This window comes from Puma concolor, chromosome A2, assembly GCF_028749965.1.
Source record: "Puma concolor isolate L17-30 chromosome A2, mPumCon1.1.hap2, whole genome shotgun sequence".
NCBI classification, from domain to species: domain Eukaryota; kingdom Metazoa; phylum Chordata; class Mammalia; order Carnivora; family Felidae; genus Puma; species Puma concolor.
This window is the reverse complement of record NC_141668.1, coordinates 150,560,200-150,575,988: the sequence shown is the minus strand read 5'-3', so window position 1 is coordinate 150,575,988 and position 15,789 is coordinate 150,560,200. Positions and strand designations below refer to the sequence as shown.

The 15,789-nt window shown below is 39.7% G+C and overlaps 1 protein-coding gene across 47 annotated transcripts in view; it reads right to left on the bottom strand.

The window, feature by feature from the left end:
- PBRM1 (polybromo 1) overlaps positions 1 to 15,789 on the bottom strand; it is a 116,901-nt gene that overhangs the window by 87,448 nt on the left and 13,664 nt on the right. For all 47 annotated transcript variants that reach the window (XM_086697962.1, XM_086697966.1, XM_086697952.1 and 44 more), the window contains 3 exons: positions 12,621 to 12,768; positions 4,877 to 5,020; positions 1,317 to 1,433 (listed from right to left, as the gene is read on the bottom strand). In XM_086697962.1, the coding sequence (XP_086554088.1) occupies positions 1,317 to 1,433; positions 4,877 to 5,020; positions 12,621 to 12,768 (409 nt within the window). The remainder of the gene's footprint in view (positions 1 to 1,316; positions 1,434 to 4,876; positions 5,021 to 12,620; positions 12,769 to 15,789) is intronic.

The window sequence follows — 15,789 nt, the reverse complement described above, 5'->3', positions numbered from 1 at the left end:
CCAGGGAAGAAGGTAGATAAATAGTAAATGATCACAAAGGAGTTATGTGCTACAGTGGAGTACCTCTGAAAGTATATTCTTGTCTAGAAATACAAGAATGCTGAGGCCATGGAAATTTTTGTAGTTCCACAGGTAAAGTGGAATTTTAGCTATGTTCATTGCCTTTTAGGTATGAAGCCACAACAGGCCCTGCCACTTTTAAAGGGTCTCACTAGTCTAGAAAGTTCCTCCTCTTTGGGGTAGAAGAGTATTAGTCAGTCTCTCTCTTCTCCATCACCAGGAGATCCAGAGAAATAAAAGAGGAAGAACTCATTTAGCTTCCTCTCATTCTGTCCCTGAGCAAAGAGAATGTTTCGTCTCTGTTATAAATAAAAGGTTTAGTTTAGGTCCTTACTTTGTTATTTAAGAATTACCAATCTTGGAAACAACCCAAATGTCAATTGACAGATGAACGGATAAACAAAATGTGGTATATGCATACGGTAATATATTATTTAATGTTTATTTTAGAGAGAGAGAGAGAGACAGTGACAGAGAGTAGAGGAAGGACAGAGAGAGGGAGACACAGAACCCAAAGCAGGCTCCAGGCTCTGAGCTGTCAGCACAAAGCCTGACACAGGGCTCGAACCCACGAACTGCGAGATCATGACCTGGGCTGAAGTGGGACACGTAACCGACTGAGCAACCTAGGCACCCCCAGTGGAGTATTATTTAGCCTTAAAAAGGAAGGAAATTCTTCATGGATTCTATGAATGAACACTGGGAAGGAAATTCCATGGATGAACCCTGGAATACATAATGCTAAATGAAATAAGCCAGATATAAAAGGAGAGATATTGTATGAGTCCTCTTATTATCAGGTGCTTAGAGTGGTCAAATTCATAGAGAGAGAACAGAGAATGGTAGTTGCCAGGGCTGGGGGATGGGAGGACATGGGGAGTTACTACTGAATGGATACGGAATTTCAGTTAAGGCAATAGACGTACAATATGAATGTACTTGACATCACTGAACCACACACTTAAAGTGGTTAAATGGTAAATCATGTGTATTTTATGACCATGAAAAACAAAAAACAAACAGTAAGAATTACCAATCAAAAACAAATATTTAAAAAAAACTACAACCTTTAGGCAAGTAAAATTATAGAACATGTCTTATATGGTTGCTATTGAGGCCACAAGGAGGATCTCTCAGCAGCCTCCAATGCCTTCCGTTAACTTACCTTATTTGCTAAGAACTAAGTACAAAACCAAAAACAAAACAAAAATAAAAACACTTTAATTGATTCCCCTGTCTTTAATTATATCACTTACCACTTTAGAAGGCAGTTTCTGAAAAAGCTCACTAATGAGACGTCCTGATGGATTTGTGGCTACAACTATGGCTTCAAGAAGCTGCTCCAGGATCTCCTTCAAGTAACTTGGAGAAGACTGGGAGAAGGGGGTTAGCAGGAAGGAGAGAAAGGAGAAAGACTGTGAGAAAAATCCAAAAATAAATGCCAATATTAAACAGCTTCTAAATTTTAAAGCTAATTGAAAAAAACAACTTCTAAACAGTACTTATTTTAAATGTAAGTTTCAAGAATACCACAAAAGTGCTCTGATGTTGGACCCCCAGAATGATGTATGTGAAACTAATGAGGCTCCTTGTATTAGTTCAGTAACTAAATCTCTTAGATCAGGTCCTTTTACCAAAATCTAATGGTGCCATATGTGTGAAATGATGGAAATACATACCTTTTTAGGGTCTGAGCAACTGAGACAGAGAAAACATGCTCAGTGATACCTGACCATCTCTATATCTGCTGTTCATATCTACTGAAGTGTTGATATTCTGGTACAACGACATACGTTTTTTACCCATGGGGTGCATGGCCAGATCTAACAATAGAATTCAAGCTATCTCAAAAGTGAAGGACTGGGGCACCTGGGTGGCTCAGTCAGTTAAGTGTCTGAGTTCGACTCAGGTCATGACCTTGCACTCCGTGAGTTCGAGCCCCGTGTTGGGCTCTGTGCTGACAGCTCAGAGCCTGGAGCCTGCTTCGGATTCTGTGTCTCCTTTCTCTCTGCCCCTCTAGCTCTCATGCTGTTGTTCTCTCTCTCAAAAATAAATAAACATTAAAAAAATTTTAAAAAGTAAGGACTATTATTAAGTCAACTAAAGTATCTCATTTCTGCTCTGCAGACTGGCCAACTTACTCTTCCTGCCTTAGCCATCATTTCAACATGAGAAAGTTTATGCCCTAAAGAGTACGTGGCAGGGAAGGGTCTGAGTCTGAAGCTGGTTTTTATTGTGAGCAATGGCATGTGTCAGTCAAGAGTTATATTAAATGTACTTCATGTCCAAACCACGTTTTGTACATATAAAAGATTAATGGTATTTCTGGTTTAAATCCTAAAAGCACTGTTATTTGTGTCCTCATCCATCCAACATGTCTTTTTTATTTAGTATAGTCTCAATTTTAAGGTCCAACATTAACTCCACAGAGAGCAATAACATCTCTTGGGCCTTGTGCATCGTATCTGGAAATAGCAGACACATAACAAACATTTAACACATAAAAAACATGTGATTAGCTGTGAGTCCCTAACCATATAAGCTTAGAGAACCACCAGAACACCAATGATAGCAGACTAAAAATAACCCATGTTTAAGTCATTTTCTTCCTGGCTGAAACACAGCACCACAGAGTTAGCTTCAAAGAGAGGAGAGTTCTATTCTGCAGCCAAGATTCCTCTCCTTCCAACCCAACTAGCTACTTTGGAAACATGCATTGCACGTGACAAAGGGAGTGGGGTATGCAAATGCATTCATAAACCTATTTCCACAACTGGGAAAACTCCAAGGAAATCATTCTGAATTTAAAAATAAAAGCTTGAAAATTCCCTCTCTCTCCACAAGAGCTTAGAATAAGGAAGAAGCTTGGGAGGTATAAATATGAATGTGCAAGATCCTCCCAATTTCTCACCAAAAGAAACATAGGCAAGTCCTAAATGTAGGCAATTTCATTTTTTGACTAGAACCTTGGAGGCCTATAAGACTCAGCCCTCTGTAGGTAATGTTCTACCCGAGAAAGCAGGGGGTAAGTTGCTGTACCTACATTAATATCAGAGAGTAAAATTCCAGGGAATCCCTAGTTAACTGCCTTCTACCTATTTTATTTTAATTTTTTTTAAACGTTTATTTATTTTTGAGGCAGAGAGAGACAGAGCATGAATGGGGGAGGGTCAGAGAGAGAGAGGGAGACACAGAATCGGAAACAGGCTCCAGGCTCTGAGCTCTCAGCACAGAGCCCGACTCGGGGCTTGAACTCACGAACCGCGAGATCATGACCTGAGCCGAAGTCGGGCGCTTAACCGGCTGAGCCACCCAGGTGCCCCGCCTTCTACCTATTTTAATCATTTAACTGTGAGAAAGAAATTGACAAAGTGCCTAGGAAGTACATTTTGAGACTCTAAGTAGTTACATTTTTGAGAAATTCACCCTACCACTTCTTTTTTCTGTGTTGAGAGTTTCAGCAAAAGGCTTATTTAGATTAATTTAGGGAAGAAAGGGGGAAGGCTCTGCTTTAGGTATCTCACTATTTAGCTACAGATGACATGTCCTTCCTTTTACTATCCTTTTTCCTTTTTTAAACATGTGTGTTCACTCATCAAGTATTTAACAGTACCTACATGCCACACACAGTCTAGATGCCAGGAACAGGTGAATAAGGCAGTATCTTTTGTGGAGCTATCATTCTCCTTGGTAGAAGACAGAAAGTAAACACGTAAACAAATAAACAAGCTATTTCACATACACTGATACTAACTAAAGACCACAGAACAGAGTGATGTGATGATGGGAAAGGAGGGATGTGAGGCAAACAATTTAGAGGGTCAAGAAAGTCCTCTCCTAGCTGACGTTGTTTTAATGGATGTTACAATCATGAAAAAAAAGGGAAGCCTGGGTGGCTCAGTCAGTTGAACGTCCGACTCCTGATCTGGGCTCAGGTCATATCTCACAATTTGTGAGTTCGAGCCCCATGTCGGGCTCCTCGCTGACAGTGCAGAGCCTGCTTGGGATTCTCTCTTTCGCGCTCTCTCTCTGTCCCTCCCCACCCCCCCCCAAAAAAGAAAAAAGAACCATGAAAAAGAGCAAGTCACAGAAAGAGCCAAAGGAAGCACGTTCTAGGCAGAAGAGCAACTGCAAAATTCCAGAGGCAGGAGCATACCCTGGCATGTTCTAGGAACAGCACCAGTCTAATCTACAAAAATATCCCTAAGGTGATTCTCCTGATTCTGCAACTTTTTTTTTTTTTTTAAATTTTTTTTTTCAACGTTTTTTATTTATTTTTGGGACAGAGAGAAACAGAGCATGAACGGGGGAGGGGCAGAGAGAGAGGGAGACACAGCATCGGAAACAGGCTCCAGGCTCCGAGCCATCAGCCCAGAGCCTGACACGGGGCTCGAACTCACGGACCGCGAGATCGTGACCTGGCTGAAGTCGGACGCTTAACCGACTGCGCCACCCAGGCGCCCCGTGATTCTGCAACTTTTAATCACAACACTGCCCACCCTTATAAGATACCTCAATCTAGCAATACTGAACAATCCTTGATAATATGAAGGTTCTCCTTAAAACTGGGCAGGAAATATGCATTAATGTAAGAGCAACTCATGAAAATAACCACTCATGGCATACACTGTTCAGGATGTCCTAGTATCCCTTGCAATTGCAGTGGGGCTCTCTGGCTGTATGCCCCTTTGCCCTCCTAGTTACCAACACAACTCCACAGGAAGCCCAGCTGCCCAAGCAGCACAGAAGAAATCACAGGCAGGGCCCTTGTCTACCTCCCAGTGGTCCATCTCACCCACTCCAGCTGCACACTTACTCCTTCAGTCACTGTGCCTTGATTGTCTTGCCCATCGTCATCATCATCTTCATCATCTGCTTCTCCTTTCTGAACAAACTCATTTCTTGTTCGAAGGTACAAATCCCAGAGTTTGCAAGCAGCTTTATATTCAGGAGAATCTGGCTGTACATTAACAAAGAGAAGAGAAAAAAATAGCACTTTAGTTATTTTATTGTAAGTCAATGACTACTTTTAAAGTATCCTAATCCAGAAGAGACTAGTATTCTAAGACATAACTTTGAAACTTAATTATAAATTTAGAAATCCTTGTGATAAAAGATACACGGGCCTTAATTCCTCCTTGGAACTAAGTGTATGTTTTAAAGGCATTCTAGAATCATATTATTTTATTGATTTATAACCTGCTACCTCATTACAGAAAGACTTGAGGGATAATATAGATGATTTGCTAAATTAAGACAAATTATTAGTGATACACTAAGAAAAACACTTTTAAATTTTATTAAATTTTTGTTTCATGTTTATTTTGAGAGAGAGAGCACAAGCAGGGGAGGGGCAGAGAGAGAGAGAGGGAGACAGAGAATCCCAAGCATAGGGCTTGATCTCACAAACCATGAGATCATGACCTGAGCTGAAATCAAGAGCTAGATGCTCAACCAACTGAGTCACCCAGGAGCCCCAAGAAAGACAATTTAAAAAATAAGACCCAATTTAAGGGATATAAGTAAAAAGGATAGAAGCTAATGATTTTTCTAATACTACTTCTATTTTTTAAAACTATTTACTATTTTATTTGAAGATTTATTTTCCTGAATAGGGATGAACTCAAACTGAAACTTTCCAGTAAAAGCAATGCTGGATGCAATCTTAAAACCAATCAATCAAATAAACAAAACTTCCAAAATGCATCCATGTGCTGCCAATAAGGAGTAAGCTATGTTCAAAAAAGCAAGAGTAGAGGGGCGCCTGGGTTGCTTAGTCGGTTAAGTGTCAGACTTCAGCTCAGGTCATGATCTCACAATTTGTGGGTTCAAGCCCCGCATCGGGCTCCGTGCTGACAGCTCGGAGCCTGAAGCCTGGAGCCTGGAGCCTGCTTCTGATTCTGTGTCTCCCTCTCTCTCTGCCCCTGGCCTGCTCACACTCTGTCTCCCTCTCTCTCAAAAATAAATAAACATAAAAAAAATTTTTTTAAAGCAATAGTAGAATAAAAGCAGGAACTCAGATGAATAAGCAGAACACAGAAGCCAATGTTCACCTGAGGATATTTTTTATTTTGTTTTGTGTTTTTTTTTCTTTTTGTATTTTATTTATTTTTTTTTTTAATTTTTTTTTTTTAATTTTTTTAACGTTTATTTATTTTTGAGACAGAGAGAGACAGAGCATGAACAGGGGAGGGTCAGAGAGAGGGAGACACAGAATCTGAAACAGGCTCCAGGCTCTGAGCGGTCAGCACAGAGCCTGACGTGGGGCTCGAACTCACGGACCGCGAGATCATGACCTGAGCTGAAGTCGGACGCTTAACCGACTGAGCCACCCAGGTGCCCCTTTCTTTTTGTATTTTCAAGAGAAAGAGAGAATCTCAAGTAGGCTCCATGCTCAGTGTGAAGCTCAACACAGGGCTTGATCCCATAACTCTGGGATCACAATCTGAGCCGAAATCAAGAGCCAAAATCAAGACTCAACCAACTAAGCCACCCAGGTGCCCCTCACCTGAGGACATCTGTAAGACAAGATAAAGCTAAGCTTTAGTTTTCAAGGCTCCCTGAGGCTACAAGAACAAGAGATATAGGTCAAGGCCCACCAAAAGCTGGGATTCCAAAGGCCACAGTTGCTGTGTAAGTGGGAATTCAAAACAATTCAGCCTCCACCTCAGCCTCCACACAGCTCAACCTGTTCCTATCTCAAACCATGGCACTGCAGGGAGAAGAGGTACGGGAATGCTCTGTTCTGAGAACTCTTCATAAGCTAGCCCTAACAGAGACAGGCCACTGCCTGGGATAAGCAACACGCTTCCCTGAATGAACTCAACTTCAATATAAGCCTCAAAGGATCTCTAGAGATCAAGTTCCAAGAAATATGAGCTCAAGGTTAAAATCCATGAAACACACAAGAGTGATGTCAGCAGAAATGACCACAAAATCAGACATGCAAGTATTTCAGATACTGGAACTATCTGCCACAGAATTAAAAATAAGTAGCTTGGGGGCGCCTGGGTGGCGCGGTCAGTTAAGCGTCTGACTTCAGCCAGGTCACGATCTCGCGGTCTGTGAGTTCGAGCCCCGCGTCAGCCTCTGGGCTGATGGCTCAGAGCCTGGAGCCTGTTTCCGATTCTGTTGTCTCCCTCTCTCTCTGCCCCCTCCCGCATTCATGCTCTGTCTCTCTCTGTCCCAAAAATGAATAAACTTTGAAAAAAAAAATTAAAAAAAAAAAAAAATAAGTAGCTTGAACACGCTTAAAGAACCAAGGGGGTAGAAAATATAAGTACAGAAGACCCTGAAAAAGAAACTATTTCCAAAATATGAAAAATATAAAATTAAAATGTAAGAACTGAATAGATTAGTTTAAGAGCAGATTACAAAGTAAACTGGCAGAACTAAAGAAATTACCTAAAAAGTAATATAGGAGGGGCACCTGGGTGGCTCAGTCAGTTAAGCATCCGACTTCAGCGCAGGTCATGATCTTACAGTTTGTGGGTTCGAGTCCCATGTCAGGCTTTGTGCTGACAGCTCAGAGCCTGGAGCCTGCTTTGGATTCTGTGTCTCCCTCTCTCTCTCTCTGCCCCTCCCCTTCAAAAATAAATGTTAAAAAAAAAAAAAAAAAAAGCAACACAGGCACTATAAAGAGAACTATGAACTGTTAGGAGAGACAGGGACCTGAGGGAGGTCTAACAACTCCAATCAGAGTTCCATCAAGGGAGAGAGAGAGAGGAGTGGGGCAGGGGCAGTATATACAACTCCCAAATTATACAAACAAAAAGACATTCATATCTAGACATATCACCATGAAACTATAGAACACAAAAGACACAAGGAAGATACTAAAGACAGCCAGAAAGAAAAGTTAGCTAACCTTTAAAGGAACTAAAATTATACTGACAGAGAACTTCCTGATGGCAATAAAAGAATAAAGAATAGGAGCACCTGGCTGGCTGAGTAGGAAAAGCATGTAACTCTTGATCTCGGGGTGATGAGTTCAAGCCCCACATTGGATGTAGAGATTACATAAGATAAATAAATAGACTTAAGAGGCTCCTGCGTGGCTCAGTCGGTTAAGCATCTGACTTCAGCTTAGGTCATGATCTCACAGCTTGTGAGTTTGGGCCCCGTGTCGGGCTCTGTGCTGACAGTTTGGAGCCTAGAGCCTGCTTCAGATTTTGCGTCTCCCTCTCTCTGACCTTCCCCCACTCATGCTCGCTCGTTCTCTCTCTCTCTCAAAAATAAACACTAAAATAACTTTTTTAAAAAGAATAAAGAGTATAATGCAAATAAAAACAAATACCATATATAAAACAACATTACTTTATGGGATTAAAAATCTGTCACAACAGCGACACCTGGCTGGCTCAGTTGGTGGAGCATGGGACTCCTGATCTCGGAGTTGTGGGTTTTAGCCCCACGTTTGGTACAAAGATTACTTAAAATAAAATCTTAAAAAAAACCCTGCCACAACAGAACTAAAATACAAAACATCAGTAGCATAAATAGGGAGATCTGAGTTGAGTTATGCTAAAGTCTTTGTGTTGTTTAGAGGGAGGTTTAAGATGCTGATTAACTTTTGACTTTGATAAGTTAATTATGCATATTAAAACTTCTTAAGAATAGATTATCAACAGATCTTAGAATCCCCAAATCACAAGAAAAGAAGAGGGAATAATAACAAAATGAAACCAAAAGGCAGAAAGAAAAACAAAATAAGAAAAAAAAATTTACAAAATGAAATAGAAAGTAGAAATTTAGATGACAGGAATACATCCAAACATAATGCTAATTACCAAAACTGTAAAGACATGAAATGTTCCAGTTAAAAGGCAAAGATTATCACCTGTATTAATAGAAATTCATGTATATGCTGTTTACAAGTGATATATCAGCATGAAAAGGTTGAAGGAAAAGAAGGCAAAAAGATAAACTAGGTAAACATGAAAATAAAAGCTGACATAACTACACTAATATCATATAAAACAGACTTCAACAAAAGACACTAGTAATGATACAACAGAACCCCCCCAAAACTTCAATTTGCTAGGACAATATAACAATTTTAAACTTATATGCTCACATTTGCATATTAAAACTTAAATAATACACAAAAATACATAAAGCAGGAGGGCCAGGGTGGCTCAGTCAGTTAAGCATCTGACTCTTGACTTTGGCTGAGGTCATGATCTCATGGTTCCAGAGTTCGAGCCCCCTCATCAAACTCTGCTGATAGCGCAGAGCCTGCTTGGGATTCTGTTTCCCTCTCTCTCTGTCCCTCCCCTGCTTGCTCTCTCTTGAAATAAATAAAAAAGATTCTCTCTCTCTCTCCTGCCCCTCTCCCCTACTTTGCATGAGCGCTCTCTCTTAAAAAAAAAAAAAAAAAAAAAAAAAAAAAAAAAAAAAAAAAAACTAAGAAAGCAAGCAAAAAAAAAAAAAAGGTGGTATAGCGATATAATAGCATATTATATAGTCATAAGAAGGAATGAAATACTGGGGCACCTGGGTGGCTTACTCAGTCAGTTGAGCCTCTGACTTTGGCTCAGGTCATATCTCGTGGTTCCTGAGTTCAAGCCCCACATCGAGCTCGCTGCTGTCAGCACAGAGCCTCCTTTGCATCCTCTGTCCCCCGCCTCTATCTGCCCCTCCCCGACTTGTGCTCTCTCTCAAAAATAAATAAAACGCTAAAAAGAAAAGTTGGGAATGCAAGCTGGTGCAGCCACTCTGGAAAACAGTATGGAGGTTCCTCAAAAAACTAAAATTAGAACTACCCTATGACCCAGCAATGGCACTACTAGGCATTTATCCAAGGGATACAGGTGTGCTGTTTCAAAGGGACACATGCACCCCTATGTTTATAGCAGCACTATCGACAATAGCCAAAGTATGGAAAGAGCCCAAATGTCCCTTGATGGATGAATGGATAAAGAAGATGTGGTATGTATATACACACACACACACACACACACACACACACACACACACACACACAATGGAGTATTACTCAGCAGTCAAAAAGAATGAAATCTTGCCATTTGCAACTACATGGATGGAACTAGAGGGTATTATGCTAAGTGAAATTAGTCAGAGAAAGACAAAAATCGTATGACTTCACTCATATGAGGACTTTAAGAGACAAAACAGATGAACATAAGGGAAAGGAAACAAAAATAATATAAAAACAAGGAGGGGGACAAAACAGAAGAGACTCTTAAATATGGAGAACAAACTGAAGGTTACTGGAGGAGTTGTGGGAGGGGGGATGGGCTAAATGGGTAAGGGGCACTAAGGAATCTACTCCTGAAATCATTGTTGCACTATATGCTAACTAATTTGGATGTAAATTAAAAAAAATAAAAAATAAAACAAGTTAAAATAAAAATAAACAAATAAATAAATAATTAAAAAAAGAAAAAGAAATGAAAAGTAAAGAAAGAAGTACTAATATATGTTACAGCATGGATGAACTTTGAAGACACCTCCGTGAAAGCAGCTAGTAACCTAAGGCCATACAGTATTTGATTCCATTTACATGCAGTGTGCTGAACAGGAAAATCCACAAGGAAAGAAAGTAGATTAGTGGTTGCCAGAGGCAGGGAGGAAGGGAAATGGAGAACACCTGTTAATGGTATGGTTTTCATCTTGGAGTAGTGAAAATATTCTGGAGGTAGATAATGGTGATCTTTGTACAACTTTGTGAGTATACTAACCCTCCCAGAATTCTACACTTTTTAAAAAAGTGTGAATTGTATCTCAATTAAAGAAAAAAACCCATATATATACACACTACACAATATTAAGAATAAATCTAATAACATCTTGCAGAATCTTTATGAAGCTTTACTAAGATAAATTAAAGAAGACTTAAATAAATGAAGACATACCAAATTCAAAGACTGGAAAAGTCAGTATCACAATTATGTCAATTCCCCAAAATATGATCTAAGGAGTCAATGCAATCCAATAAAACTTCCAACAATTTTTTTGTGCTTGACCTAACACACTAATAATATATACATGTATGAGAAAAGGGCTGAGAAGGGGTGCCTGGGTGGCTCAGTCGGTTAAGCATCCGACTTTGGCTCAGGTCATGATCTCGCGGTCCGTGAGTTCGAGCCCCGCGTTGGGCTCTGTGCTGACAGCTCAGAGCCTGGGGCCTGTTTTGGATTCTGTGTCTCCCTCTCTCTCTGACCCTCCCCCGTTCATGCTCTGTCTCTCCCTGTCTCAAAAATAAACAAAAACGTTAAAAAAAAAAAAAGGGCTGAGAATAATCAAGAATGATCAATAACCAGTGCTTTCCTTACCTAATAAGGAATTATAAAGGCATAATAATTACGGCAAGAATGTAATAGCCCAGTAATAGATAAACTTGCCAGAACAAAAAGAACAAAATAAAAGGCCAGAAAGGGACCCATGAGTACATGGAAATGGTGTCAGCACTGACAGAGCAAACAAATAGGGAGAGGCTGCCACTTCAAGGTGCTGCTTATCCCTGTTAGGAAAAAAAAATAGGTCCTTACCTCACAGAAGACACTAAAAGCCAATGTGAGCTGCCTTAAAGGCTTACATGCGAAAAACAAACTTTTAGGAGAAAATATACAAGAACTTTGTTTGTTTGTTTAAAGGTTTTAGTTGCGTTCTAGTTAGTTAACATATACTGTAATATTTAAGAGAAGAATAGCTTTGGGCGCCTGGGTGGCTCAGTCGTTAAGCATCTGACTTTGGCTCAGCTCATTATCCTACAGTTTGTGAATTAGAGTCCCACATTGGGTGAGCTCGTGCCCCACTTCAGGTGAGCTCATGCCCCACTTAGGGTAAAACACGAGCGGCTGGTGAGCTCCGCTTCTCTCGCTCTCTCTGCCCCTTGCTCACTTGTGCCCTCTCTCTTTCAAAAAAAAAAAAAAAGAGAGAGAGAGAGAGAGAGAAGATTATCTCTATAATCTTTGAATAAGAGGGATTTTTGAAATAAGACACAAATAACAAACTACAAAGACTAATAAGTTTGATTATATTAACATAAAAATATTCTGTTCATCAAGACATCACAAAGAATGAAAATAGCTACATAGTGGGAAAAGATACTTGCAACAAATACAACAAAAGAGGATTAGTCTCTACAGTATATAAAAAATTTCTAAAAATATGAAAATGACAACTCCAGAGAAAAATGGGCAAAAGATTTGAACAGACTCAAAAGTAACAAAAATGGTTCATGTTATATGAATCTTCAGTCTATTTTATTTTCTTTAACATGTTTATTTTTGAGAAAGCACGAGTAGGGGAGGAGCAGAGAGAGGTGGGGACAGAAGATCCAAAGTGGGCTCTGCACTGACAGCAGTAAGATCAATGTGGGGCTCGAACTCAGGAATTGTAAGATCATGACCTAAAATGAAGTCAGACGCCCAACCAACTGAGCCATGCAGGTGCCCCCAGTCTATTTAGTAGCAAGAGAAACACAAACTCAAACCACTCAATGAGTAAACACTACTTACCTACCAGACTGATAAATATTAAAAAAGCCAAATTATTATCAAATAGGATACCTTCCAAATTTGATGGTTTCTTACCTTATAATAGGCCTTTGCATTGTTAAAAAGGAGCTGGAAGTCAGCAGTCAGCAGATTAACATCATCATACTCTTCCATTTTTAACTTTTGTTGGATTTTCATCAAATCAATGGGCTGAGAAACCACTTCATAATAGTCTGGTTGATTTCTGTTATAATTTTTTTAAAAAAGGTATTAGTCCAAAGCCTATGAAAAGTTATATTTCAAAACTATTTTTTGTCCAACATTCCAAGTGACAGAACATATTAGACTTATTCCCATTATTAGAACTAAAAGGGAGTAGCAAAAGGTGCATATGCAAGGCCTTTTTTAAGTATATGTTAGTGACATAAAAACCTAACTTAACGCTTGTGATGATCATTTATATGCTAAATATTTAAGATTTAGGGCACTAACACTAAAACTATATGTATCTTCTGCAAATGAAAATAACTTACCTTTCATCATGTTCAATAGTGGCTGAAAACAGATTCAGGTTTCAAAACTCTTTAAAACTTATTTTCTGTATGACCTTCACTATCCTCCCTTCCAAGAGATAATTACCATCCTGGATTTTGTATTTACCATTCCTATGTGTTTTTCTTTTTTTAATAGTTTGGTCATGTTTATTTGTTCTTACGCCCTTTCATCTTTGGTAAGCTCTTTGTGCCAAGGACCACATCTTTCTTCTTTGTAAGTTTAGTAATTGATATTAGAGAAGTTTACATATAACAGGCACTTGATAGTACTTGGCAGAAAAAGCTCTGTGGTCACCAAGCAAAGGTCATACAGGAAATTTCAAAAGTAGTGTTTTTTTTAAGTTTTTTTTTTTTTTAATTTATATTGAGAGAGAGAGAGAAAGAATGTGAGCGCACACACGTGTGCCGGGGAGGAAACGAGAGAGAGGACAGAGAACCCCAAGCAGGATGTCAATGCGGAGACTGATGTGGGGGCTTGATCTCAGGAACTATGAGATCATGATCTGAACAGAGACCAAAAGTCAGACACTCAATAGACTGAGCTACCCCGACGTTTTCATGGTTTTTTTTTTTTTTTTAATGTTTATTTTGAGAGAAAGAGAGCATGAGTGGGGGAGGGGCAGAGAGCGAGAGGAAGGAAGAGAATCCCAAGCAGGCTGCATACCGTCAGAGCAGAGCCTGACACAAGGGTCAAACTCATGAACTGTGAGACCAAAACCTGAGCTGAAATTAAGAGTCAGATGCTTAAGTGACTCAGCCACCCAGGTGTCCCTCAAAGGCAGTTCTAATGATAATGTCTTAGGTTGGGTTTTGGGTTCATGGATGTTTATTCTTCTTTCTGGCTTTTTTTCAAACGAAATTTCATGAGACAAGTATATAAGTGACTATTTCTCTCAATTCTCCTTCAGGGGTAGGTAGTTAACTCCATTCTAGATGTATAAGAAACCTGTTATTACATACAAAGAATGTCATGGTCATTAAGGCTTTACTCTCTCTTGGGACTGTGACTGACATATTATAGCCATATATGTAGGATATATTTAATTTTTAAAATCATTTTATTCTGACATAAAAATTGCAGTAATAGTACAAAGCGTGTTTCCCGGAACCACTAGAAAGCTGCTCAGATGAGGTCTTATCACCCCTAAATAGTTTAGTATTTCCTACAAAAAAGGACCACTGCTCAACCAACAAAATCAGAAAACTGACTTTGATAGTATCACTATCTAATCCTCAGACCCCATTCATGTTCTGCAACTGTTCCAAAATTGTCTTTTATAGCAAAAGGATCAAGTCCAGAATCGCATGTTGCATTTAGTTCTATTTCTTTAGTCTCCTTCATTCTGAAACAGTTCCTCAGTCCTTCCTCAACTTTCAGGATCTTCATACTTTTGAAGATTATGGGCCATTTATTTTATAGGGTGTCCCTCAATTTGAGTTTGTCTGTTTCCCCAATGAATAAACGCAGGTTACGGTTCTTTGGCAGGACTATGACAGACACGATATTGTGTTTGTCACACCTGATAAAATATTAGGTGGCACACAATTTCAACTTGTCTCAGTACTTAGGCGAGGCTGAATTTGGTCACTTGATTTTAGTGATGTCCACCAAGCTTCTCAATTGCTCCCTGTATTTTATAGAGCAGTACCTCCTGACTATATTAAGTCCATTCCTAATCAATTTACTCATTTATTTATATCCATATGGATTCCTGGATTCCTATTTGGAAGTCATTAAAATCCATTAACTATTCTGATGTTCAATCTGTTCAAGGTTGGGCCAGTTGGAATCCTTTCAAGATGGTTTCTATTTTCTATGTCCTTTTGACACCCATCACCCTTTGAACATCTGCTTACTTTCTGGCTGCCTAAGATCTTACAGGCTCATCTTGTATTTTCCCTGCCATTAAAATCAGCCATTTCCCCAAAGAACTACTGGTGTGTTGCTGCTCCCAGGCTGTCTCAATGGACAAAGCTGCGGATAGACATAAGCTCACTTATACCTAAATTTCTATTACCAACATATGTTGGAAACCATGAATTCACACCAACATTTCCAATTCCAATCCTACAACAGAGTTCATTCTAGTTTCCTTGCCATATTTGTACTCCCTTTCTCAGATAATGAGAAGCCTGGGTCATATTATTCACAATGTATCTACTACAATGATTCATCTCCTGTATGTAACCAATCTCCTCTTGCTGCTGTCTACCCAGACCCCACAAGGCTTCTCCTCACCTCACTAAGGCTATAGCCCCCTGCCGGGGCTAGGTCACAACCCCAGCAGATGCCCTCCCGGCCCCATCCATGATAGGCCACTACCACCACCACTCTCCCAACATGGACATCGTCCCCTCTCCACTCAGGCCTCCAGACCCTGTGCCAGGAAGTCCTTCCACATGACCCCCCACTTTCCCATGCTCAAGCTGACACTCCGTGATGTGATACTGCTACTGTCCAAATCCTCTCCCCAACACCCCAACACCTGTCTTCCCTGTAGATGTTAAGCTTGCTCAGTCTCACCTAATGGCTTCTGGATTAAGTTCTTCAGGAAGAGAAATGAGGAAGAACAAACTGAATTTTTTAAAACTTTTACCAATTATTTATGATTTTAGTGAACTATAAAATTAAGTATGAGGGAAATAAAAGGAGTACTCATTCTGCTATTCAGACAAAGTATAAGAACATAAAGGTCTTAGCGAGTAACAAC